Raw genomic sequence first — 27,772 nt, 5'->3', positions numbered from 1 at the left:
ATCTAGCAGTTCTACCGTACGAATTGTTCAAGGACGCGGAAATCTGTTCGATAGAATCTCCGAATTTTAGAAATTTGAAACATAGAAAAGACAAAATGTTGAAAAATAAAGTACGTTAATCCAAATTACAGAACCGTCAGAATCTATTCGGTCGATTTGATATCATGTCTCACTACATTCCGACTCTTCTCCGTTTCGAATCCTTAGATCAAAAAAATTCTGCGGGAGAGATCTCCATATATTTTAAATTTCTGTATCGAGACTCTTCTGTCTTCTGATCTTTCTAGATCATCAATATCACTCGCGCGTCGTATAAACAACACTCGGTCACGAAACGGTGTGTAATTAACTGAGGCGTCGAACTAACGATTTGATACTATAGATCTACCTTAATGAATGTATCATTCATTCCACAGAATCGAGGCATACAGTTTTTTTATCTCTAAATAAAGTATACGGTACATGAATTTTCATCGGATTTATTGTTCTTATTACTAGATTTGATGGGATTTCTACAAGTTGATTCACGTTCACTGAAGTCACATGCAATTCTTGTGTACCAAATCACGCTTTATGTGGTGTGAAAGTATCAAGGTATCAAATTTCAACTAATATTTTACCTATTATTCGTATCTACCCTTTCGACTTACTTTAAACACACCTACTTATCCAGTTTTTTTTTTTTTATTGTACTGGAATTTCTCTGCATCGCAGTCACAAGATGTGTGTTTCGTATTTTTGAACACATGCACACATAATTAACGTTTTTTATACACAAATATCGACTTACTGTTACAGTGTTATGATTAATTACCTTAGAATTCGAGTTATTTCTTATTCGAAACAATGTATAACTTCGGCTAACTAATAATAAAAGCAAACAATCATTCAGACACTTTGATAATTTAAAATGCTACGATGCAGGTGTTCGAGAAAAAGTAAATTTTCGTTATCAATGTTTCCTACACGCATTTTTAACGTAACGAATATTGAAAAACAAAGTTTTTCAGTTGATTATTTTCATTTGAAATCTTGAGACATCAACTTAATAGCTAGTGGTTACCACTTGAGTAGACTTACCTATATCTACATGGAATTATACATTCTCCTATGTTTGAAGGACCATTATATGTATTTGGCACATAATTCACAGTATACAACCTCATTCATGTTGTCATAACCGAAATTGAAAAGATAATTTTAATATCAGACAATGTTCACATCATTATTATAATATTAATCTAGGCCTACATACAATCGTCATTGCATATCAATTACCATCACTCAAGTACAGATGATCTAATCCTACAAATTATAATGCAACTAATATTCAGAAACGAAAAATTTCCCTGGCACATACAGATGACTGATAATCGTTAGAAAAATTCGTTGGCACGTAATGATAATCTGCTTCTACAATTCTCTCTCAAAGTAATTAGTAACTACTAACAGTCAATTTCCACGCGGAGTTGACTAAGTCGTTGAATGTTTCCATTTCTATATTACAGATACGTACAGTTCGTAAAATTGACTATTGAAAAGTTTTGCAATGGTTCTCTTTTTCTTAGTTTACCATTAGTTAGTTAGTAATAATACTGATATAGGTACTAGATGTTACTTATAACTTTACAAAATTATTAATTGCGTAAAATATCCTTATCAGATACACGAGTGTTGGTAGAAGTTCCTTATTAATTGGTGTGTATTATAGGTATTCAAAGTAAATTTACGATAAACGTTTAGTAAACACTATAGCAGCCTGTTTCTTGGTCGCAATTGCCGTAAGTCAACAGATTTTTGCTCAGTTGACGAATAAAACTCTCCAAGTATCCAACTGCTCGGTTTCATCCAGCGTAAAATTGGGGACATCAAAATGTAATTTCTCATTTCATAATCAGTCTTTGTAAAAATTTCTTATAGTATACTGATAATATGAACATGTTTGTAAATTTTTTCCCACCTTTTCTTGATTCTTATTATTTAATATAACAAATATTCACCGTTACTTTCATCGTACCGTGTTTTTTGCTGTCATATTCATACGTTGCTTAGGTTTTATACGGTCGTCAGGCCACTATACTTTTTAAGAATTGCGTTATTCATAATACTATTTACTTCGTTATTATTGTTGCTGTTGTTGTAAGGATTAAATATACACGAATTGTATTCCTAGATATTATTTATAACTAGTTAGCTACTGGTGCAAAAATATCATTTCATTGGATTATCATGAATTTGCACGTTTGGACGTTTCGCTATGTAATATTTTTGTGTGTATTTATTCGTTCCCATAAATACGAGTACCTTTAAGGTTATATCATCGATTATTCATTCCTTGCCAACATTTAATATTACATCAAAATAAATGGTAAATCGATAGTTCGCGAATAATATTCATTATCAATTGCCACGTATTGCGGTACATTAAATATCTAACCCAACAAAAACTTCTCGTATCTACGACTACATATATTTACACGGAAATGCTGCGGAAGATCATCATTCGTCAAAAAGAAACTGTTCGAACATTTTTTTATACGCTCGTGCTCTGAAAAAATTAACAATATCGCACGTAAAACAACGCTTCGCTAATTTACGTTTCCTATTTTTATTGTTATTACTATTGCTGTATTATACGAATAACGGAGCCAACGTTCCATGCAGCGGCAAAAGTTGCATCAGACAGCTCTTTCTTTTTAAAAATAGCACAAATGCTAATTTACTAAAAGAACTGCACATTTTTCCTCGAAATAATCTTCAAAAATAATGTTCCAGGTTTGAGCTTAATAGATAGTTGTGAGACGATAAGAAAATATATCACGGTCGGACCTACTGTGAAATTGTCTAAAGTACATGAAATATGAGATATTTTCCAGCACAATATGGGGTCATATAACTTACTGCATCCTTTTCTCATCAGTTGATTAGATTAAAGGAGCTTTGAAACGCGATCCTGATGCCACTTCCGTCTAGAACCTGCTTACAGCTTCATCGTCGGTAACGAAATAATTTCCAGTCTTTCCCGTCGAAGCGTACATCTTGTAAGTTGGACTGACAACCAGACCCTCGCCCGAATCTTTTTCATCGACTACAGACGAATGGCGAACGATTGCACCAGCTTTGTTATCCCTCTTGATCAGCGTCAGGCGACAGTCCTCCGGTCTCAACGGCATCGAGGGATAATTCGGCTGTCTTGCAAGCGTGGTCAAGGCTCTGTCTCCGGTCTCGTTGAAGCTGATGAACACGTGCAAAGTTCGACAAAGTTTCGGAAGTAATATATTGCGCAACGAGTGGTCTAAAGTGACGATTCTGAGTAAGTATGAAGTTAGCCTCACGAGCCGAAGGCGAGTACCGATACCATACGAACTCAGAATCGTCATTCCTCACACTTGCACACGATATTGTTCACAATAAAAATACAAAATTAGGCGGTTTCGGCCGTCTACTGAAAATGAACGAAAAAAGCCATTTTTCTACGTATGACCAGCGCGTTGCGAAATAGCGAACCATTTCTACACTAGTGGAGAAACGATTCGCCATGTCTCAACGCGTACGTCATTCATCGAGAAATAGCGTCTTTTCTTCATTTTCAGCAGACGGCCAAAATCATCTAATTTACATTTTTGCTGTGAAAAATATCGTGTGCAACTCGTGGGCAGTAACGATTCAGATTTCGTATGACATCCGCAGTCACTCGGAATCGTCCCTTTGTCCCACTCGTTGCATAATATACTACCACGCCGATCAAATGCTCAGCTGTAATGTAGCCCGTTGTTTCAAATATAGAAAGCAAAGTGTACCTGTGGTGCCTGACGATGCCTCTCTTGATTCTACAATGCTCGTTCCCGACCTGACCATCAACCGCTGTCCCGTGAGTCCTGCAAGCCTCAACCCCTGGGACTGGAGACAGTGAGCTCGGACCGTAAGAAGTGTTGCTCTGTCTTCTGTCCAATATATGAACCAATTCCACGGAAGGAGTGGGAGAAAATGTTCCCTGTTACGTAACGTAAATGTGAAATGATAAAACTGTGCAATACGATAAAACTGTCCGTTTAATCTGCTGTAAAGTTGCATGACTCTCAACGCTCACGTATTCCGCAAAACAATAGAAGTATGAAACGATTGACATTGACGTCGCATAAATTGCTTGTTTAATGTTTCACTAGACATGTAATTACCTGCAACGACGGTCTCCTCAGAGTACCTCCCTCCATACCAATCAGCTTTACACCTTTGATGTTTTTCTTCCCCACACTGGAGTCGTTGTTAAGGTTGAGTTCCATCATTGACTTGTCGGCAATTTTGTCATTCTTTTTGCCTCTGTCGATGTTCGAAGGTTTCGCGTAAACCACGTTGTTCACTGACATGCTGGATGCCACGGGTTTACTCTTGGTGTTCTTGTTCTGATCCTTTACCGAGTTACTGCCATGCGTGACTGGAGCTCGACTAACACTCGCTGAATTTGCTGTTAAATTTCTAACCGTTAGTATTTGATCACCAAAGTAATTATTCTGACTAGAAGAAGTGACGGAAGTTTGATTGGCCTCCGGAGACTGCATGATGCTTTGCAGATTTTGCAAATTTTTGTTCGCGTTTTGAATAACAAAATCTGATTTCGGTTCCTCCGGCTTCTCGTACATATCATTCACGGTCTCGTAGTGCTGCGCGTCTTCATCACGGACCGATCGATTTGCGTCGTATTTCTGCATCTCATGACGATTTTCTGCATGCTCTGACCCATTCGGTGGTTCCTGAAACGTGTGTGGTCACAATTCTACAATGATGAAAATAAATGTGGAAAATAGAAAAATCTCAAAGTTTTTTTGGGCAACAACTCGAGTTCCATCAAGTGGGAAACACGGATTTGCTCGGTTATGCAGTGAGATCTGCAAGAAGAAATTTCGTCGGGTAAATTAAATCTCGAGTATTCAGCAGCGATAATCATTACCGTGAGATACTTCAACGAATTAATGGTACAATTTTTCTAAAGGTCTGTATACCCCACGCCCCGTCAATTGAACCGTTTAACGGCCAATCGCGCTTTTCCCCCTCAGAGCAAATCAGTTCACTCACGGTAATGACGGCGTCAATTAGCGCGGCACCAGAACTGCTCTGAACAACGCCGCTCTGTTTGGATGGTTTTCCCGGTGAATAAACACCCAAGACGTCACAGCACCTTGGAAAGTACCCTCTGCCAAGTAAATTTTTGGTGAAAAAACTGACGAAAATCTGCGATATCATTGCGCAAATCATCGCTGCAGTCCGGAACGGAAACTTTTGAGTCTGTGTTGCGGAGTCGTAAAATGGATACTCGATGAGCGGTGGTATACCCAATCCCTTCTCTCCCCCTGATAAAAAAGAAGCAGCTGTCTTTTCACCAAGTTTGAAAAAAATGCAGTGGTTTCTTTCATTGTCAGTTAAAAAATCGGACTGATCGACGAAGAATTCCTTGAGCTACTTACCGGAAACTCGTAGTACGACAGCCACGAGGTATCCAAAGAGACATCCGTACGTGTCGACACAGTTGGGCCAATGTACGACGGCGAGGAGTTGCGGGAACAAAACGACGTAAACGAGATCCGAGCAGAGATAGCTACCCCAGAATTCGTGAAAAAAGTTGTTAGGATAAACTGGTACGACTTGTAATTGATTATCCGTATCATTGACGAGGGTGCAGGTACATTGTACTTACGAAAGGTAATAAACGCTGCCGACCGTCATAGCGACGGCAGCTGATAAACCTGACACGACCAAAACAGCGATACGGAGAACCCAAGCAAGCTCTTTTTCTGTCGCCTGTATGAAAGAGAATTATCTTTATATAGATAGCGACGACTCAAAGGAACCTCCCGCATCGACGGAGTCGGATGGAAAATGAAGGAACGGTGCAGGATATGAAAAAAACTCCCCTACTCACCTTGGGCCTGATCGTTAATCGATATATGTTTCTTGCGAACATTGAGCTGCTAGCCAATATACTCGAGTCAGCGGAAGACATGACGGCGGCCGAAACAGCGCCCAGGCCTGTGATTAGAGAATTGAAGAGTATGGGCATCAAACACAGCTCATTAGCGTTCTAAGTAGTACACAGTCAACTCCATGATCCAACTTATTATCGGTAGGGAAACGAAGTGAACTAATCGGAGACTTACAGAAAGAGCGTATTTCAAACCAATAGTTGACTACAGGTCAACCAAACATTCACGAATGCCCCTTACACAGGGTACAATTTGACTGTAAATTGAGTTGTCATCAAACAATACCTTGTCTCGACCTCGACATTGTTCAGGACATTTGTCGACATGGGGTTGACACAGCTTCGACTTTACAATTATTGACAGTCGTTGTACATACTACTAATGTATAATAATAATAGTTACTGTTCTCCTAGCTTCGATTAGCAAATAGTAGTAGGCATCTCGACAAGTGTGCTACCTAAGGTACCGTACTTGCATTATACGTTACCTATGAAGGAGACCCACTGAGGTGTCAAGTAACGCAGAACCAACGGTAAAACCACGTTTCCATCCTCCTGCGTTATGGTACGATTGAAACCTTCCACCAATGTCCAATCCGTCGCTTTGGCCACTAGACCCAAGAGCCCAGATGGTACCGCAAGCGTGAGGCACCCGATCATCGAGACGATCGACAAGGTTCTCGCTACCGTTGTGCTCTTGATGCTCAGGATGCGTTGAAAGTAACCCTGTAATAACGCATACGAGGTTTTGGATATGGTGATTGATTTCGGAATCGTATATACATCCCTCTTCCAAGAATTTTGTAATTTTTGCTATGCGGAAACGAGTGCGATGATTAAAGTATGTGACTTAGTGTCTATCAGCGCGATGATATTATGGTAGAGCTGTTTTATACCTGCCATGGAATTCCACCGAAGACGAGGAGCAACATGCCGTCGATCCATTCGCCCATATCTTCTTCTCTAATTTCGCCAAGCCAGTCTTTCGTCGGTAGATTCTTCTCCAATGAGACTGCCGAGTGCATTACGGCAAACGGGGCGGCAACCGCCAGACCAAGAGTTATGCAAGCGAGCTGCAAGGCGTCCGTGCAAGCGACGGAATACAGACCACCGCAAACCGTGTACCTGGTAGAAACGTCGTTGAAAGAGAATACTGAGGGTCGCCTTGATTGTTTTACTTTACAAATTTCTTGATTCTGACGATGGTACACAAATACGATAAGCTTTACGGTTATGATCGATTGTCGATAAAGAGCGGAAATTGAGAAAAAAAGATACGCAAAGTGGCACTTGGAAGTTAATTATATCGTTTTGCCGAAGACGTAAAAAGGTAAGTACTCGCGATGTATTCATTGCCAAATGAATAAGTATATTCGGTCTTCTTGGCTCTCTTTTAAATAATTTCAGAAATTAATATTATACGATTGTCGGATTATTGTGCAGATACACCTTTCTTCTTCAACGTTATATTTACTCTTCACCAAGAACCAGGAGTGAAGACGAGTATAAGTCTTTACAACAACCGCTGACAAGCGTAACCCAAGGATAATGCTTTTGTGTACGCGTGACATTGCTTCGGTTCATTCGAGGAGGCTTTACATTCCGATATCTCCTGACTCGAATATACCTATACTTGATATTCACGCATCGAAAGGAAATCTGCGAAAATATTCATTTCAATAACCTTTAAGAAACATTTCTTATAATGAGAAAAAATTATTCTCCATTTTTTTCAATTAAATATATTGATGGATTGAACTTTTTCTCTGTACAACTAACCCGAAAGCGAACGACTATGCTTAGAAACTGCTCGAATGTTTTGCATATTTTCGAAGTGCACGAACCTTGCGTCATTTTAATGACGTGTGGTTTCTTAAAAATATTTTAATTTTTAACTTTATGGACGCATACGTATTACGTAAGATCCGGATAATTATGATCATGATGAGAAAAGAAAGAATAAACTCTGACGGATTCGTTGTATAATATAATGCAAATGTCTAAATGAGCGGACGCTTATCGTCGCTTCACTGGACCGCTCAGTGAATTCTCCAGACTGCGGCGTCGTTATCTTTTCCTTGTCTATTCTCTAGTTCATTTTATTGTTTCGCGTCGTCCCTAGCGTCTCAGGGACAAATCAAGCTTTTTTTTATATCCGAAGATTGGTCGTCGAACGATTCGCTACGCTGCCTCTCGTAATGGGATGGATGCCCGCCGTGAAATTGAGGGAAAAATGTTATCAAGTCACCGAGGGTAGCTTGCTGACTCACCCCTCAGCCCGAAAGCTGAAACCTGAGACGTTGTGCATACCGCACTAAATTCTGTCGAACTTATCGATAAACCTTTTCTTGGCATTTTAAATTATTATTATCATTATTAGGCGAATTAATTTTCGCTGTGCGGTTCACACGCCTTTTGCTAAACGTTATTGCTTGTCGATAAATGGCACGACTCAAGTAATCAGAAAGTTTTGGTATCAACGTGCGAATTAAGAAATATTTTTTGAAAATACCAGTCGTTACTTACACTGCGGCTAGCAGAGCAGAGGCACAGATGCTGACGTTGGAGTCGATTCCAGCAACGACGGAAAGGGAGCTGCCCAGGGCACTGAGTACCGCTCCGCACCAAAAAAGATCTCCGCAAAGAGCCGGCAGGAAGAGAAGTCCTCCCACTCGAGCACCGTATCGTTGTTGAAACGGGTCGAGCATTGTTACGTACTCGGCGTTCCTCATCGGCTTCACAAATAGCAGGGCGCCTGTGAAGCGAGAGATGTTGAATATGAAAAAGGCAAGGTCGATATTTTTCAAAAGATGCGTCGAGCTCAACGCAGAAGAGGGATGTAATTGGTCAAACGAAATCAATTGAAGGACGGATGCTGGACTAAACCGAGTGACACGATTTGTTTGTATATGTACATAGGACTTACAGCTGTGAAAGAGGAGTTCGCTGATTCGAAAGACTTTGAAAGCAATCTGGATAAGTTCTTTGGAACGTACACAGAAACTTGATTTTTCTCGGTTTATTCCCCGTTTCTATCCATCCCCTCGATTCAAACCCACTTACCGAATAGTAGGCTCAGACTGTAACCAATTGGTACTTGACACCAAGCCAATCCTCTGGTGAACATCGCCTCCGCAGTTCCATTGATGAAACCACCACCGACCCACGTTGCTGTAGAAAAAAAAAAAACGAATCCTAATGAAGTTGGTATGATGTTGAGAATTGAAAACATTCCATATTCAGACTGTGAGACTTGATGATTCCAGTATCGTTACGAGTACTACGCTATTTGAAGAGATGAAACAAGAGACCTTTTATGCACCGTCAAGCGTAAGGAACTTTGTGGAATACAAGTACTAACGAGCTTCGAGGATAATCCTAATTCGTAACTCATAACTCAGACTAAGAAGAAATTTGAGAGAACAATTAGTATAATTTGTCATGCAAGTTAACATCGCCGGTATAATAAAATGAGAACGTTGAGTTTTGCATTAAAGGATCATCAACAGAGATTCACCGCTACGCCGTTAATGGGAACAGTATATCTTCAAGTGGAATGTTTATTATAACGATGAACGCATTTGGGACCGCGCAACGGTATGGTTCTCAGGCTAGGAGGGCTTTAATTTCAACGTAGGTATGAAAAACTAGAGTACTGAAAATACGGTGGCAGCGGGTGGTATAATAAGGGAAAAACGCAAACAGAAAACAAAACAAAAAAAAAAAAGTGCAGGATACGGGTAGATGGAGGAAACACGTAGCAATATGATAAAAAACGAGGCATTGTGGTATGCCATCCCTTCCCAACGTGTGGAGGATTTCAGAGAGGAATATGTGAAAGCATTTAAAAGAACCGCAACTGTAGCTTACAACCGGGCGTGAGCGACAGTAGTCGTTCAACATTTCACATACCTTGTACTCTCAGAGTCGCGTTAGTCTGATTTACAGTGCACCTTGCGGGTCGATTTGAATGGCGAAGTATGCCGAAGCAAATGGAAGCTGATGGAACGTGGATGAATGGATAAAATAGGTTTTGAAAATTCTCTCTCACACTGTCAAAGCTTCAGCAGTCTGCAGCTCCGGGTAACCGGGGTACATTCATTAGAGTAATGGCTAATGCGGAACACAAATGGCTCTGGGCGTTCAATTATACGAAAGCCGCGATATCGGTGGAATTACGAATGATATCCGCGTGGTTTACCATGTTGTACGGATTTTTCTTTCCGTTTCACCCGAATTGGAGGTCCCTTCACTTTCGTTCGGCGGGATTCGGTACCGAAGATCGTAAATCGCGTCCAGTCAAAATTGGGCGAGTGGAACGATCTGCGGATTACGTGAACTGCGAGGAAAATCCGTTAGTGAATCGCGCGTCATGATTACCGAGTCCCTCAGGCACTCGGGCCGAGTAGATGAGGCCATTGTTTCATATTTAAAAAAAAGTTTCGAGCGCTTCACCCGTTCGCCAAGAGTCTGGCGGTGAATTTTTCCACTAATTAAGTCAAATGAAATATGAAGTAGAAAAGGTCGGAGTTCTCCGCGGCGCACCGAAGGACTTTCCCGTCTTTCTCTTGAGAGGCATAATAGCCGCCTATACCGACGGTTTTCACTGTCTAACTAAATCCATTTTCTCTCAACACATCTACACGCAAAATTCCGAGACCTGAACCGCCTTAATTAACCGACTTAACGCGGAGGCGGTCATAGTCGCGACACAATGAAAAGATAGAGCCGGGCAAAGAGACTCCAACATTACTCACCGATGAGAGTCAGCACTCCGAGGAAGAGACCGAGGCCTCTGTTCGCCAGCAGCATGTCGTCCTGCCCTCTCTGCATCTTGTTCTTCTTCACCGTCGCTGCCCAGACACCAACGCCGAGAACAGCGGCGTAGAATACGGCCACCCCAGCGACCCCTGCCACGTAGATTCCCATCTTCCAGTCTTCCACGGAGTCAGCTTCTGCCCTGAAAACATCAGAGACACTCTGTTACACTTAAGACGGAAGGAATCCTGCAGGAACATAGAGCCCGCCATGGTTCACTGGTTCACGTCGAGATTAACCCGTGCACCCATTCAAGCGCGAAGAAAATGCCTTCCTTTATTATTTTCTGTTCGCCCTCACCCGGCAACCCGCAGAGCTGACAGTGCCAATGTTGAATGACGTTTATTCGGAGTGCGTGAATGATCTGCGGATATGCATGTAAAAGTGCGATGTGTTCGTGCTAAATCACACACATCGGATGCCCGGCAAGGGCACGGAAGTACCTCACCTTCCCGTCGGGCTCGAGTGAACTCGTGGGGTTGGTGTATTTTTTTTTGTTTTTATTTTTTATTCAAGTATTACGTTACTGAACACGGTCACAGGATCAGCTCGTTCTGAAACAATGTAGAACAACGGCACCGAGATGATTTAACGGGCGTTTCTTTGTCAGTAGGATGTGTCAAGTGTCGAATTGTTTGTACCGCGTACCGCAGTTTGACCGAAGGTATAACGATTCAGATTCAAACCCAGGGTAAAATTTCAGTAGTAGCCAAAGAAATCAGTAAACGTTTCATGTATATACTCGTACAGGCGTAAGTTCAGGTACTGAAATAGAACAGTGACCTCTTTTCCTAGATTGTCACGTCAACTTTCACATTTAGATGGAATTGAATGAATTTTCATCTAGCAGTCGAGAAATGCCAGAGCTAATCCGAGCGTCGCAAACTCTCCAAGGATTCTCTCTCTCTCTCTCTCTCAAAGTACTAGAAATAAATTGTCATTTCAATAGCATGTATAATACGCTTTCCTAAAGTGCCTCTAAACTCGCTATACAATGCTAATCGGGTCACTTCAACGCTGCTGCGTTTTGCATAAAACCACTCTCGGCATTTTGACTTGTGTACCATATTCGTATGTTTTTTTGTAATTAGTATCCAGCGTGAAAGCACGAGACGAGAGGGAAAACAAAGGTGTAGAAGAACACCCTTCTGTATCATGCAATCGTTAACCAGTTATAAATCCTCGAATTGAACGCAGACTTGTCATACTTTGAGGAATGAAAAGAAAAATGTCTACAGAAGACAATTTACCCCGTCAGAGATGGGAATTCATTGTCATAAGAGAATTATTTCCAACGAAGAATACATTTCCGACAGAATTTCAAGAGCCTTAGTCTCCGCGTGTGTAATATAAATGTTGTTTTACGAAGACTGTGTGAAAAAGGAAGTTTAAAAAACCGGCTCATCCGTAGCAAAGAGAATACTGTAATGTCAGCGAGTTTAAAGGAGGCACCTCAGTCTGACTCTATGAATATGCGAACACCGTGTACTCTAATCAAAGTGACGCCTGCAGCGTCTTCGCCGCGACGCACATGCGTAGCGTGTAAAACAAATGTTACGTGGACAGGATCTGCGAGAAAACGAATCCTTGTGAAATACCGAATTGAGCCGGACGTGTAGACGGGCAGTGATAACTCACGAGCAGGGTCAAACAGGGTTTCCGACAGTTTCAACCCTTGTAAATGGAAGCTCGTGGAATGCGCGAAGAATGTGTTTAAATTAACAAGCCGGTATATTCAAGTATTTACAGCCATGTTCATCCTACGAACCTCCAGACGGCCAATGAACTTCCCCAAACAATTTCTACTTTCTGAATACAACATTTTCGTTATTACATCTCACGCTGAACCAGCGAGGCTTTTCTATGACGTGATAAAAAATAACGCACAACGAAGATTAAAGCGAGCCCATTCAGAGCTTGCGGCGAAATTTCGTTGAAACTGTAGGGAATTTTTTTTCGTACAACAAAGGGGAGGGAGATTTAATATTTTAGAATCAGTTTTTCGCATAGCGACAAATCCCTGTATAATAACAAACATACGTTCCGCTTGAACTATTTCATCCGGAGTCCAGAATATATCACGAAACTTGAACAGAGAGCTTAAATGAAACTTTGCGAAAACTGGGATCCCTGCATCGAAGTGCAATAATTTAATTAAACCCTCCGTTAATTGGCGGACGGGCAGTTGAGCCTGCAATTAGCATTATACCGGTAGCATATAGATATATATCCTATATCACGATAGCTCGGGAGTAGCGAACAATTATCAGTCGAACCCGCTGTAATAGCATATGTTAGAGCCGTGAAATCGCGGTTTCAGTTACGGTATCGATTGCACCTGGTGCACTTTAAAGTCCAGCGAATTTTTTGCCGGGATACCCTGCACCTAAACTCCATTTCACGGGTCACGAACGAGGCGAGTGACGATCGACCGTCGATAGTCCAACGGAGTTGAAATTATGAGATCTTTGACGTGCTATTTTTCACCCTGTCTGATACAGGCGTCAACTGACCTCCTGGAGCAAACTTCAATTAACCAAAATTCCAATTTACAACAGCCGCTCAAGCGTGCACGCGACAACGGTTTTAGATTGACGACGACCTGTTTCTGACGACGACCGGGGTCATGGCCCGGTATGAAACGCTGAAAGCCCTCAATTTCTGCACAGGGGCCACTACATTAGAGGTTGCGATTTCTCCGATGCGTATATATGCGAGCCTGCCAGCACTTTGCAAGCTCACCACGCCGCGCTCCATCCAAATTCCATTACACCCGCACACAGACCGACTACAGCTTATCAATTTCGCATGTTACTCAACCAGGCGAGTCAAGCTGTTGACAACTCCCACTGTGAGTCATAACTTGACGTTCGATTGTTCAATTTTATGTGGATATAGTGACTGATGAGAATTGGGCAAATATGCATGGCTTATAGACGCGTTATCAGAAAAACTTTTGCTTTCAATAAACAACGGCTGCCAGCACTCGGGCTGTACATCAACATGTAGCAGAAATTTACTGCGAACAGTTTGCAAAGAAAGGATGAATATTCAACTCGCGTGGTTCAGAGGGAGGATGAAACAACATGCTGGATCTGCTAACGAGGGGTTCGAAGGAGTGATCGAGGGTTACAAGTGTGTCGAAACTGCACCATGAATTATGCCGGAAACACGATCTGCCAATTATCACAATTCCCTGATCGTGAAACTCAGGGGAAAATGGCAAGGTAACACGGTTCCAGATTTGAACGGTTCTGTGCAACGATCAGTCTCGCGTTCACGTGCATGGAAAATATGATTCCGAAGGTTTCGCTACAGCTGTCTATTCTCGCCAAAAGGTAAAAAGGTGTTTCATATTCTGCATATACAGGGAGAGTGTCGGCTGTGCACTGATGCAAATGAAATCTAACGCCGCTTTCAAACTTTCTACCTGTATCGTGTTCCACCAACGTTTCAGTGAAATGTTCAACCCTTCTTCCAGGACAGATGCATCGTGGAAACTCTGGCGCGGTGAGCATTCCAAGTGCTCTTAAGTCCTTAGTGCTGGGTTTATAGATCGTTTCGAAACGTATTATCCTTCGTGCAGGAGTGAAGCATTTTCTGGGATGATTAGTTGACGGTAAGGGTCGTAGTTGAATTACTCGTATTACGAGAAGCGATCGATCAGTGGTAGGCAACTCGAATGATTAAAATGCGATTCGACATCGGAACGTACCTCGTTGTATAAAATTTCTGTCAAAAAATGTAGTTCAAATTTCAACCTCATTACTCGAAAGCCTCAATTCTCGTAGACTTACCTACCATTCGTATTAGCTTTTTCACTCCCTCCCCTCATTTGTTTTCTTTTTTAATTGTTTATTACACCATAACGCGGTGGTTTTGAGGAGAAGAAATTATGATAACGAGGCACTTTCACATTGAGTATAATATAATACCGAGCAAGAATTCTTTCCAAGCGGTATAATCACCTCATTATCGCACGCTATCCTCGTATACCAAGATTTGAGAGTCGACAAAAATATTTATGTATCAGTTTCTTCGAGTAGCGCGGAGTTTGCGGTAAGTATGAGTTCGCGACGTGATCTGATATACACCGAGAGTGCCTGAGTATGCGTATAATCCACTCTAAAAACCAGCGCATAGCGGGGTAACATCGTCCTTATTTAATGGATACCAAGGAAAGCTTTTCAAGAGTGTGTCTATAGTAACCGGAACATTGAAAATTTCGTAAATCCAACTTCCTTCCTCAATGCAAGGAGGGTATAGATGCAAACATTTGTCTCAATTATGTTTCAGTGCAACTCTGCAACAGTGATACAGAGTTCTGGAGTCGGTACAATATCTTAAACATCAATGAGTGTACCCATCTATAAAAATAAAACAAAACAAAAAAAAAAAACGCTGACGATGGTTGTACAAGCTCACGAAGTAGTCACGTAACGAACGGTCGTAAAATGCACTGTTTTATTTAATTTCACTCGGTTTGTCGAAAGTCACTCTATTTTTCAGAAGGCCCGATTGACGAATCTTTGTAAACGTTGCACAAAAAAAAAAAAAAAAGAAAAGAAATTAATGTAATCCTCGGCTTTTCTTACGACTGATTAATTTTTCTTCTTCTTTAATTATTACACTCACCGTTTCAACTTGCATCCAGCTTGATTCAGATTGGTATCATCATCCTGTGTGTTGGAATATCGTCTCAAAGTTCAACGTGAACCCGAAGCGAAACGTGATCTGGTACACGAGTTGAGGATGAACCCTGCGAAAACGTCGCCGTGAAACGAGAATCGTACGACTGAATATCTGGCCCAGCATCCGCGCTGGACCGTCGAGGGGCTGGATCCACGTGCTGGGGAACCGCCGTATTGATCCATTCGCGCAAACTCCCGCTACTGAGGGTGCGTCCAGAAAATTTTCGAAGGTCTGACACACGACGACTGATGCACCGCGGGCGGCCTCGACGCGAGTCCGAGTTTCGAAGTCGTTGTACCATTTCGAGAGGTTCGCGAGAAATTTATAAGCCGCTATTTGGATGAGCGGATTTGAAGTTCTGCCAAAAAAAAAAAAAATAAATAAATAAATAGTGACGCATGCAGTAAAGCTGATTGTGTCTGTTATAAATTCTACGACAAAACCAAGTTCCGTACCTATGTATGTAGTATCGTGACTATTGTTTATTTATTACTATTTTCACGTACTTACTAGTAGGTGCTATTTGTTTATTAGATTTTTCAACAACGTAGACTTTGTCGGTACAGTTCCCAGTTCAGTGTATCTGTTGTTATTCTACTGCTATTCGTGGCTGTGAGCAGATGACTGATGCAGATATATATATACATATTTTTTTAATTGTAATAAGTAGAAATATTGTTAAAAATGATCTATCCTTTAATGAGGTTTCCATAAAAAATTAAGACGTTTGTTTTTTCCCCAATTTCAATTTGTACTCTGTACAAACAAGAAATCTTGATGGAAAATTTTTGATAATACGTAATTGTTGCAATTCATATTGATTTACACTCAACATAAGCAATATTTCAAATAAACAAATTATGAGTGCTAGGAAAAATGTAGCTTTTCATTTCATTTATGATAGAATAAGATAACAAACGGAATGCTAAACGGAAACTGCAAATTGACTGTGACGATTGTTTTTTTTTTACGTAAATTAACTGTCTTGAACAAGAATGTCTGAAAAGTCATGATACACATTTAATTTTAGGTAAAAAACCAATTTGGTTTCCATGATACCTGGTCAAGGCATGTGTCTACTTTGGAAAATTTATATACCGAAAGTATATATTATGCATAATTGAATTGGGTAATAACAATCAACGATAAAGTCGAATAAACTTTACAAAAACAAGAATACATTGGCCACTGTACCGTAATATAGTCCTCGCACCATTGCTGCTTCAGAGTTGGCAATCCAGCTGCTTGTCCACCCATCATGAGTATCTGGCTGAGCTGAACGATGAGACTGATTTTTGATTTTGGTTATAGGATCGATACGTACATACGGAAATTCTAGGATTACAAGTATTCAAAACCTGGATCTCACCTGAAATTTCTAGCATGTATTAAACAATTGTTTTCGCTTAGCCTCGTAAAAATAAATAATAAATCGAGATTTTGTAATCTCGATGTAGAATAATTGAATAATGTAACGACTGGCTTACAATTAAAGAAACGATTACTTACCAGATACAAAAGTAATTTCAGATTTTCAGCTAAATTTGGAGAAACGCGAGCGGTTCAATGGATTCCAAATTTTTTCATCCTTACAGGCAACATCCTTGAACATCGTCGAGTTGTTCTTCAGTTAATGAGTCGGTAAAAATACTACAATTGAATTATGTGTTCAATATTCCCAATTCTGACATGAAAAATTTTGGTCGATCCGTTTTGGGACAATAATTAACTGGCGGAATAATTGAATAAACACTTGTTCAGATTGATACGGAGTGATGATAAAAATTTCCAACTTCATTTCAAATTGTTCTAGGGTATTTGTTTATCAGTACCTTGTTCTTCTCGTAAATACTTCTCAAGATACAGACGAATAAATACCCACGAAGTATTTGAACTAAAGTTGAAAAATCGAAAACAAATTTGCGCTATTTTTTGTCATTCAATTAATAAAATACGATACAAACAAACTGATCGCCCTTTATCTAGCCTCGTGGACTCCACGCAACATCTATTCTAACAGCTTTCACAATTAGAATACTTGATTCCTCGAGTATTCGATACCTTGGTGCGCATAGCATCTTGACCGTTTCGTATCTCATCACCGGTCAAGTTTATGTGGCATGAAAGTTTCGAATGTAAAATAATGATTTCGAAGGCCCAAGCATGAAGAACGGAATTTTAATGAATTCAGTCAATTTTGTACCAGAAGCTCAATTCAATTAGAAACGAAATAGTTATCAAATTAAATAGACCGGCTCGTACCCTTGTACCCACAGAACTGTGCACCAGCAAAAAGTCAGCATACGAAGGAATTGTACAGAGAGTTCTGTCAGATTGTAACTCCACATTTGATTGCCTAGTAATTTTGTTAAATACATTGAGACTGAAGCTATCTAAAGTTACACGGGTATCTGGCTTCTGTCCTCTGTAAGCCTGAAACACGTAAGATATTGATGTGAATTAATCTTTTTCTTGGGGAGAGAAATCCCTCCCGACTGTAATTCAAAACCGGACTTCTACAGCTTTCTATTGCCAAGACGAAACTGAAGAGAATTCGAAGCATGGGCACTCTTATATTGCGAGATTACCCGGTTCTCATCAGTAGCGGTTCCCATTGGTTCTCGGATTATGAGATTTCTCAATTTTAGCGTATCGCTACGGAGGGAGCGCTCAAAAATTACGTTATCGGTTTTAGGAGGGAGGAGCGTTTCAGATTCTGACGAAAAATCACTCGGCGGAGGGGGGAGTACAGACACGATGACGTCATATGCGGAAAGCAAAATTCATAAATAAAAAATATTTCTGTTAATGCGGCTCGGCAGTAGCGTGGCTTCTGTCACAAGTGACAGATAAAGTTTCTGTAATGCATTGTACTTCGTTTCATTATGCTAGTTTGAAAAAATTGTGAGCCGAGAGATGGTATCACACACCTAAACAGGAATGGGCGTAGGGGGGGGTCGGTAATTTTATTTATGTCATTTGGAAGGGGGGAGATTTTTAAATTTGACAGAAGATGAGAAAAGAGGGAAGGGGGGGGAAGGGGTTCCACTCTTTCGACGTCTCCAGCCCTCGGATTTTAATGGACGTTATTGTTGAACTGATAGAATCAACTTACTCGTTAATACTACGTCAGCGTGTCAATATTTCGACGCAAAGTTGGCGATACATGACGAATGAACGCCGCATTTGATTGTGTTTCAAGTAATCTGTATATCTACCCGAGTCAGTTGTATGTCGCAATTAGTAAGCTATTTATTTTGGCTTTAGACAAAATCCATTTTAATACGTGCAGTAGTTATCTTATCCAAATTGAAAACCGAAAACATGACTTGTGTCTACATAATCAACGATTTTCTGCAATAATATCTCCCCCTGTCGTACCTCCCGTGGCATATGACAAAGGAAATACAAAATGACCGGGAGAGATACGTGTTTAATTAAAAAATAATAATTTACGTACAATCCAAGAAAGGGATGATTTTATGTTGCGTTATATTCAGGAATCTTTTGAGTTCAAAGCTTTTAGGTAATATTATATATTCCATTTCAGGTAGTATGTGAGACAAAAAATCTAATCATTATATGTTATTATACAAAATATATGAAGACGAATCAAAATTATCATATTATATTCGTATTTTGGAGTCTTTTATTTCATTCATTCATGAGTAAATCTATACCCTGCACACCTTATCTCTCTCTCCCCTGGCACCTTTAAAAGGTATGAAAAATAATTAAAGTGTCTCGCCCTTTCGTAGGCATTACAAGGAGACTGTTAATATTCCATTAAATACGAGATTGACCGCAATCATTATGTTGTTTACCTTGCTGCGAAAGTTAGTATTTATTTACATTAAACGCAAGATCTTGGAACTATCCAAATGTTTCACCGAGCAACAATGTATATTTGCCACCAAAAATGTATTTTTTGAGCCGACGTTCGCGTAATTGAGCGTTCGGCTAAATCAAGCCGTGGTTCGAATAATTGAGGGTTCGGATGACGGAGGTTCGAATAATCAAGGTTCTACTGTATGTAAATTCGATATTTTCACACACTGGCCATTCCACCAAATCCTGTACGCAAAGCCGACATAAATTTTTTTTTTTTTTTTTTATGACTTCGTCACAGAATTTAGGTGTCAACAAAGTCATGTCCCGGGTATGAAAGATCTCTAACTTCAGTTAATAGGGGTTTTCATAATTATTGGAATTTGCTTCGAAATTTTCCAATGTAATTAAACGGTTCAAAAAATTTTTAAAAAAAAATAAATAAAAATACGGTTTTCTATCAGAAATTTTCTGAATCTTCCGAACATGATGATCATTTTTCACTCACTTTTCATTTTCAGCGCGCAATTCAAAAAATTAAACCTCAAACATCAATTCCACCATGTTCGCCATCGTTTTTTGAAAGTCGAATTTTTTTTTCACGATTCAGGAAATTTCCGATGAAAATCATGTCTCCAAATTTTTAGCTCGTTCACCTCGAAGTCACGGTGTATAATATCAGCGAAAAATGATGAAAGATAAGCCCTCAAATTTTATTTAAACCGAAACTGTGACTTCGAGATCTCATTTTCTTTTTTATTTAGAGGAAGCTCAATTCGTCTAGATTGCCTAACATGACGATGTGCATTTTTTCTCAGATAGGAGCACTAATACCCACTAAAACCTCGCAGTTACGGATTTTTTTGAACATTATTACTCTCACAATAAAATATATACTGAGAATGTGTCCGAATCACGTGTATTTTAAGTGAGGAAATCCATCCTGTTGATGGCACGGATTATAATTGACGTAAAAATCTGAAGAAATTAGGCAATTGTTTTTGAGATATTTAAAGTTGATTTGGGAGGGTGGGCCGAAAAAAATTTGTCAGCATTACATTACAACAAGTACGTCCCTTGTGTTACACGCTTACATTTTTTGTCTCTGCGACTTGAAAGGAGGACTTTACAACATCGAAATATAACAATTAAACATTTCTTGCAGCTTGCCGTACTGAATTTTTATTCGTATACGATATGCAATAATAAAGACTAACCCAGTTTTTATTTCTAATTTATTTTTGCGGCACTTTTGACGGAATTCTATGAACATGGCTTTTTATCAAATAATATTATCAACTAATAGTAATCACAATATAATAGCCGTTTTCGCGTTACAGGACAAATGGAACATATCTGTTTTTTTTTTGTTGAAAAATTTCAAAAAAATTACTTTATCATTTTTTTTTATCATTGCAATGTTACGATAAAAATCATCGGAAATGTTGGTAAATAAAAAACGATAATACTATCCTAATACTTTCTATGAAGATGATACTTACATAAGTAGTGTAACAATTAATAGTTCATATGTACCGTCTGAATAAATATTTAACATATTAACGTTTAGTCTATTATGATTAAGGAAAATTTACTAATTATGCATTTCGCTACATTTCTTACATGTAGGGTACCTATAATACACGTGCTTAGTGGCTTCTGGCCACCAGAGAAAGTGCGTATAAAGCTCGTCATGCTTTGCTCACATCAATTGCAGCGCACGGATCGAATTTGGATGTCACTGAATTCGCATTTTGCTGTGTTCCGCGACAAATGATTTTCATACGTGCATAAATTTCTGGTTATAAGAAATTTCGCAACCTTGTTATGCATGTTCTAGAGAGGTTAAAACCGAAAACAAAAAAAAAAAAAAAAGAAGAAGAACGGCAAAATAAATATTAAATATTAAACAAAAGTAAAGTGAATACGGGCGAAATAACGGTAATATTACGGAACATTGATAGGGCGAGCAAATGCGTGCGTAGCGATTGACCTGGTACTCGCAGGAATTAATATCATCAAGTTTTTGTACCCGCGTGTGTATTACAAAACGGCGCCATTTTTTCCGCCACACTGAGAGAGTTTAATAACAAATCTCAAGTAAGCGTAATAATGAAAGATTAATTGTAATACGAACCTTAAATGACACGAAGATACAAGTTATGTATAAATTACTATTCGTACCGACTAATAAGGGGGTTGAATCAGCTTAATAACTACTAGTCAGAAATAATAATACACATGTGAGCAAATGTGTCTTTTGTAACGAGCAACGAACAGTCTTATTGTGGAAGGATGGATAAATTATAAGCGACCAACTCGTATGATAATGGAAATATATAGTATAAAAAAAAAAGAAATTCTTAGGTATCATTAATCAAGAAAATATGCAAGTGTGTAAAGTTCAACATTGAATATTCTGAGATTATACAAGTTTTACTGAATGATGCGAGGTGGGTTTGTACTTATTCTTTCTCCAGTTTTTGCTCCTCGTAGCCGAGTCGGAAATATTTCATATTTCCAACGCCAAACCACAAAATCCAAATTTCACAACTATATTACCTGTATAGTGTAAAGTGCGGGCCCAAAATGACTGACGAACAATTGTAATTTTAATAAAACACGAACGATGCTCAACGCCTGCAGTATCTTGTCGCTGAACAAAGTGTCAATTATTTTTCTTCTTTATAATTGCTAGATCATTAATTGATGCAAGCTTTGCGTCATTATTTTGGTTTAAAATATAAGTCTCTTGTCAACATCGACGTTGTCGACGGAACTTGTTTCTGCTCGTTTTTCTGCAGATTCATATCGTCGTAAGATTGGAATTCGGTTGCTACTTTTCGCGCGGTTATCGTCAGCATCCTCATCAGATCAGTCGTCTCTGCAAACTGATCCAGGACGGAGCACAAACACTGAATGTACCACGTCCCCTCCTCAGGATTACGCCACGAAAAGAAACCTAGTGAACATAGATTGTCAAAAAGCAAACTATAGCGTCAGACGCAGAAGATGAATACTTATATTAGTAATTTAAATGGACACCGAAATTTTGTTACAGTTTAAATAATGTAACATACCGTCTACGGAACTGTGAGCAATCAGAAAATCGGAATGGGTAGGAATTTTATACGAGGCAACTGCGGAATCCGTCTGGGTATTACTGGTCCGCGACATTAGCATAACACCGCCGTCCAATTTGTCCCCTCTACAAGCCTGTAACACAATTGAATTTTATTTTACCGATATCACTAATTTCATTCAGAACAGAAAATGGATCATTGACATCATATTATATTCCACGAAATCTGTTACATTTACAATTCGTTCGGAATCCAAGTTCAGAAAACCTGGGTTAAAGCGCAAAATTTCCAAGATACATTAAAATTGGTTTGTCAGCCGCTTGCGAAAATAACAAAAGAAAGGAGATTTTTTTATTAACTTGACGTTGAATACCTGAATAATGTGACGATTGCTTTACCTGATAAAAAAATAATTTCGGTTTTCCTGCCAACGTTGGACAAACATCGGCGGTAAAGGGTTTCCAAATTTTGTCAGCCCTGTAGGCAACGTCTTTGGCCATAACCAAATTATTGTTCAACCCATGCGTCAGTAAAAATACGCATACGCAATCGTTGTTGGTATGGTCTGCGGAACTTACTGAAAAATGAACGATGTACACGTTAATTATGACTGTCAATGATAAAGAAAGATTAAAATCATGTCAAAGTTTTCACGATCATGAAATCAGTCTTTCCATATGATTGATGTGGTAAGTTTCGTACATTTATTTATCTCATCGAGTACGTCACTGTGCTCAAGATTGTCACGAATAACAACGTCGAAGCCTAATTTAGTGAAAGTGGCTTCGATCCGCTTGGCATCAATGCTGGATCCTTCCCGCTTGGAGAATCCTGTTTCAAATACTTCATGGTTGAATATTAAGCATGTTCCCCTGTTGGCATGACTCATATTATACTGTTCGGACTCTAGGCTAACTGGCATAAGAGCTGTTATTCCACTCGGGGTTCTGCGAAAAATAAAAAATCTCATCACATTCGTCGAACTTTACCTAAAGTGATATTATGTTAAAAACAGGGAAAATTGGTACGAAAATTTTCCACCAAGATCGGTCATATAAAATTATACATATATGCTGTGTCGTAAATAATTACCCAACGATAGTCTGCTCTTTTTCATTTTCATCGCTAGGGCCAGGGGGTGTTGCGTCAATGTGATCCGTTCTTTTGTGCATCCAACTTGGAATTATGCCGGGATCGTTAGACGGTGTGCCCTCGTATCCTTGATCCGGAGATACCTGTTGATGGTTTATCAATATCTGTTAATACTGAATCTCAGATGTGAATTTTCCTTCTCTTATGCTTATCATTAATAATCAGGATGTTCAGCCAATGCAGGTATCACAAACATTTTCCCAATCAACGTGATACGAATATCTTACTTATTACTTACTCACGATTACCTGTGAATAAGGCAAACAAATGTCGAAAGGTAAACAATGAAAGTTGTGTGTGAATTACAAAAAAAATGTATGCAAACACGGTAGACAATTAGGCAAACATGTATGCAAATGAAATAGTATAGTAGAAAAAACCGAGAAGAGCAAAACGTGCAATCTTATGTGGAAAAAGCTTCGAAAACTTTTAATTTTGACGCTGCAGCTTGACGAATAATTCCCAAAAATTCCCGTTTTATGCTCGATCCGCACTAATAAACGAACTTAAATGAATAACCGATCGGCCAATACGATTTCGTTCCAATTCTACCACACGGAAAAAATCTGTTTGATTTACACGCGCGACTGTAATCGTACGGACAGTGCTTTTTCGGAATAAAAATTACCGTGACTACGGTATTTGACAATTTCAAAAAACATTCGCAAGTGTAACTTTAATATATGTACTGGTAAGTAATTCTCATCGCAGTTCATTCCTATCATTATTGTTAGTTCAAAAAAGCGCTGTGCGTACAATTATCGTCTCGCATGTAAATTCACCAAATTTCGTTGTCGTACATGTTGGATTTTTTGTTTTTTTTTTTTTGAGAAAGAGAGAGAGAATTTTAGCCTTGGCTTATTTCTACATCTATGGGTACTACAATAGTCAACGGCCGATAAAATTCCAATGCCGCACAGATTCGACCGATTGACGATATGAATGTGAATTTTAAGAAGGTTCGTCCGAGAACGTTAAAAAATTTAATCCAAGGATGCAAAACGCATCCATCGCTAACATCGACTCTTTCTTATGATTGGTAAAAATAATCAACGAGACTGTTTTTTCAGAATTTCGGTATCACCTTCAATGCGAAAGTGTGGAACCTTCTCAACTTATACTGATGGATGGTCTGATTAGTTTTGTTAACAGTATATCTGAATTTTCGATCGATTAAGCTTGATCGCAAAAAATTCAAATCTTATTAAAGTTAGTAACGTCATCGTAACGATTCATGCTGAGGAAAAACCGTTGTTACTCGATCTTGGAATTGTCCGAAATTCAGTAAACCGTAATGAATCAAAACACACTTACATTTCGATATCTCAGTTCCTTCAAAATCATTGTGAAATAAAAAAAAATTGTGATTTTTTCCCCAATGTTTCGTTGCGATAACGTTACTAACTTTAACCTGGGAAATCCAGCGATAAACGAATAGATAGGCAATCAAATGGATCACCGTCATATTCCGCAATGATTTCAAAAATTCCGCACTCTGGAATGATTATACTCAGGTTTTATTCCGACTACTCTTCGATAAGCGACAGCAAATTTAATTTCCAATCAAAATTGATCGATCGAAACACCAGGCGAATAACAAACAATTCATTTATTCAACCAACCAAATCAAGATGGGCTGGCATTTTTTGTTGCGGTGTCGAATGCCCGGGTGCCTGCATATATTCGGTGATACGAACGCTGTCGATAACGTCGCTGATTCTTCGCGAACGTTTTGTTTTTCCACTAATTGGCGTCGACGGCGATGTTTCGTCGACGTGCATGTCATCTCCACTCTGAAAGAATTATACCTGATCTGATACCCCGAGAAAAAATGAACAGTACAAGAACAATCTAGATCTACGAAATCGGACGGAATTTTTACACAGTGTCAAATAATTTTTTCAAAATTTCGATACGTGGAGGACTTAAGGTCATGTAATACTCCTACCTTTACCGACCGAGCAAACTGACCCTTGTTTTCTTACAATAAATACACAAACGAAATTTGAGCCCTTTCCGTTCATTTGTGTATTTAATACCCACAGGAAGAAAAAGGGTGAATTGCTGAGTTGGTAGAGGTGGGAGTACTACATTTCCTTAATTGCGATTCGATGCAAGTTTAGCAAAATCTGTATCATCGACGGTTTGAAAAATTTATCTTATGCACATTTACGATTAGGTAAAAATATAAATAATGAATCCACTATAATTGTGCGAGATAATCAGTCCACACGGTTTAACGAAACTGAACGGAATATGTGAAATTTTCTTCTAATCGTTGCGTCTTCTACTCTGCTTCAGGCTACACGCTTAGAATGATAATAATCGGAAGCAGGATAAGCATATTTGTCTCACAACTGCGTGTTGTAATTGAATTATTATGAGGTCAGTTAGAAAAAAGAAAAAAAAAATCTCCGTTATACGCATAATTAGTATATTTCATCCTGGGAATCACTTTACTACATGTATAAAGTACTCGAATTGGCGAAAGGATGTTGACAAATAGCGAGACGCAACCTCACTGATAAGTGATAATTAATTCTACCGACTCGCTTTCGACCGCAGCTTTGTTAAAAAGCACAACATATAAAATAAAAAAAATTCTACGTCGATAAACTTACTCCATATTATTTCTTATATTTCGTTGTGGGTTCTTTCATAACTAATATAACAGATGCAACTGATGACAAATATCTGACAATGTTGTCCGGTCATTTTAATGTCGTAAGATTACAATGTAAGTAATTCAGAGGAACCGAAATATGGAAGAAAATGTCATTTGATTGCGATAACGCATCTTGTGAGTTTTGCAATACACTCTCGGATTAGCGCGACATTTCCGAATCTACACAAAAAAAAGCACGAGAAGCGTGAATGTAAAAATACGTTTCGTAAATATGTTCCGTTTACTCGAAGTATCGTTATTGTACGTGTAATTTAAACTCGAAACTTTACCCTGTCGTTAAATGTAATCCCTTAAAAGGAAACGCGTAAATATAACTAACAAAATAAGCCTACGTAGCGTCCATGTTTTGCGTATATTTACGCGACGAGAAAAGAAAATATGCTATGGTTGTTGCAGCACATACTTGAAATCAATCGTGTTAGTCAAAAGTTATCAATAAAACTCATGACGAGAAAAAAGCAAAGAGGCTGAATAAATGACCCAATATTACATGTTTTGAAAAGATAGTCAAACATATTACGCAGAAATAGTATAACAAACTTACTCTATACGACAATCGAGATTTTGAATTTGCTAAATAATTGATACGGAATCCTGAATCATACCTGCAATTTGCGTTTCGACATTGTCACATAACGAACAGATCAATTTTCTCCCCAATAATCAAAAATTATCTGATAATATATATATCGTTTACTATTCTGGATTATTAACCGCACGAATAAACACTTTCTTGTTTTGCCCTTCTCAGAAGTCCGATTATAATATTACAGTATCAAATCGCACAGGAAGACAACACCATATCATCACACTACAAGCTACAGCTCCGCAATGCCGCTGTGAGTAACTTTTGTACGTACATAGACGTGTGACGTCATCGTCGTAGTATTGCCGTCTAACATTGTGACCGCGCGAAACAAAAGACGGTTGTACACATTTGACCACGAGTTAATCCCATCAAGTATCCGAAGTTTAGGAAGCACGAATGATTCGTGTACGCAATACGTGTAACTAAATCGATGAATCAAATGACCAGATTATACGCTGTTATCTACATCGTTACTGGTTCGATACACACGTGAGAGAATCGAAATCCCTGCGTCACAAAAAAACGTTGTAGATTCACCGTGCAAGAATCGTAAAGTACGCTCGATTCCCGCCAAAAGTAAAATCAGATAACTTCGCGTCGCGCCGAGGCGTATGTGTTACGTCACTTGCACTATATAATCCAGAGCTCCGAATCGTACGAAGCGAGGAATAAGACTGACGCGAGAAGTTTCACGATTATAGCCGCGTCTCGTTCGATGGCGTCCATAATATAAGCTACATTATTGCGGAAAGAGCTGATATGCGATATTCGCGATCGGAAGCCGATGATTACGAAATACGAATGCAATCAACAGCCAACCAGCAGCGTTCATTCGGCTCATTGGAAATGCGTAAATAATGCAAAGGGATGAAAGGAGTCTCCGTTATTTTTTCAGCTTACCTCGAAGATAGAGTTTCCGTTAACACCGTTGTTTCTAACGTCGACAA

The 27,772-nt window shown here is 39.2% G+C and overlaps 2 protein-coding genes across 4 annotated transcripts; both read right to left on the bottom strand.

Annotated features, from left to right (window-relative positions):
• Nucleotides 1-463: 463 nt before the first annotated feature.
• Nucleotides 464-15,673, bottom strand: LOC107225754 (high affinity choline transporter 1). Of its 2 annotated transcripts, XR_006904321.1 has the most exons (14): nt 15,431-15,673; nt 10,735-10,937; nt 9,041-9,148; nt 8,504-8,732; nt 6,874-7,102; nt 6,466-6,703; nt 5,918-6,024; nt 5,693-5,796; nt 5,463-5,593; nt 5,074-5,348; nt 4,179-4,751; nt 3,801-3,994; nt 2,902-3,234; nt 464-2,548 (listed from the first exon to the last, which is right to left on the bottom strand). XR_006904321.1 is itself a non-coding variant. In XM_015666318.2 (13 exons), the coding sequence occupies exons 2-13, from the start codon at nt 10,904-10,906 to the stop codon at nt 2,970-2,972; spliced, it is 2,625 nt and encodes an 874-aa protein (XP_015521804.1). In that variant the 5' UTR covers nt 10,907-10,937; nt 15,431-15,673; the 3' UTR covers nt 464-2,969. The 2 variants fall into 2 exon arrangements, 1 of the variants encoding a protein (XP_015521804.1); XM_015666318.2 differs by having other exon boundaries at nt 464-3,234.
• A 4,860-nt stretch (nt 15,674-20,533) lies between these two features.
• On the bottom strand, nt 20,534-27,669 carry LOC107225753 (caspase-1-like). Of its 2 annotated transcripts, XM_046731866.1 has the most exons (7): nt 26,842-27,669; nt 25,173-25,343; nt 23,491-23,633; nt 23,101-23,345; nt 22,797-22,975; nt 22,396-22,531; nt 20,534-22,277 (listed from the first exon to the last, which is right to left on the bottom strand). In XM_046731866.1, the coding sequence occupies exons 1-7, from the start codon at nt 26,860-26,862 to the stop codon at nt 22,042-22,044; spliced, it is 1,131 nt and encodes a 376-aa protein (XP_046587822.1). In that variant the 5' UTR covers nt 26,863-27,669; the 3' UTR covers nt 20,534-22,041. The 2 variants fall into 2 exon arrangements, with proteins under 2 accessions (XP_046587822.1, XP_046587826.1); XM_046731870.1 differs by lacking the exon at nt 25,173-25,343.
• Nucleotides 27,670-27,772: the final 103 nt, after the last annotated feature.

Source organism: Neodiprion lecontei, chromosome 1 (genome assembly GCF_021901455.1).
Source record: "Neodiprion lecontei isolate iyNeoLeco1 chromosome 1, iyNeoLeco1.1, whole genome shotgun sequence".
Lineage (NCBI taxonomy): Eukaryota > Metazoa > Arthropoda > Insecta > Hymenoptera > Diprionidae > Neodiprion > Neodiprion lecontei.
The sequence above is the reverse complement of the archived record's forward strand: the minus strand, read 5'-3'. Positions and strand labels throughout refer to the sequence as shown.

Bases quoted from the DNA above. Each gene is read 5' to 3' on its own strand.
- LOC107225753 (XM_046731866.1), bottom strand. From the start codon at position 26,862: ATGTCGAAACGCAAATTGCAG. The intron at 22,976-23,100 runs GTACGAAACTTA...TTCATTTTTCAG, and splicing joins ACTCGATGAGATAAATAAAT to TAAGTTCCGCAGACCATACC. The intron at 22,532-22,796 runs GTAAAGCAATCG...ATTGTGTTACAG, and splicing joins CGAAATTATTTTTTTATCAG to GCTTGTAGAGGGGACAAATT.
- LOC107225754 (XM_015666318.2), bottom strand. From the start codon at position 10,906: ATGGGAATCTACGTGGCAGGGGTCGCTGGGGTGGCCGTATTCTACGCC. The intron at 9,149-10,734 runs GTGAGTAATGTT...TTTTTTCTACAG, and splicing joins CGGAGTGCTGACTCTCATCG to CAACGTGGGTCGGTGGTGGT. The intron at 6,704-6,873 runs GTATAAAACAGC...GCGTTATTACAG, and splicing joins TCGGTGGAATTCCATGGCAG to GGTTACTTTCAACGCATCCT.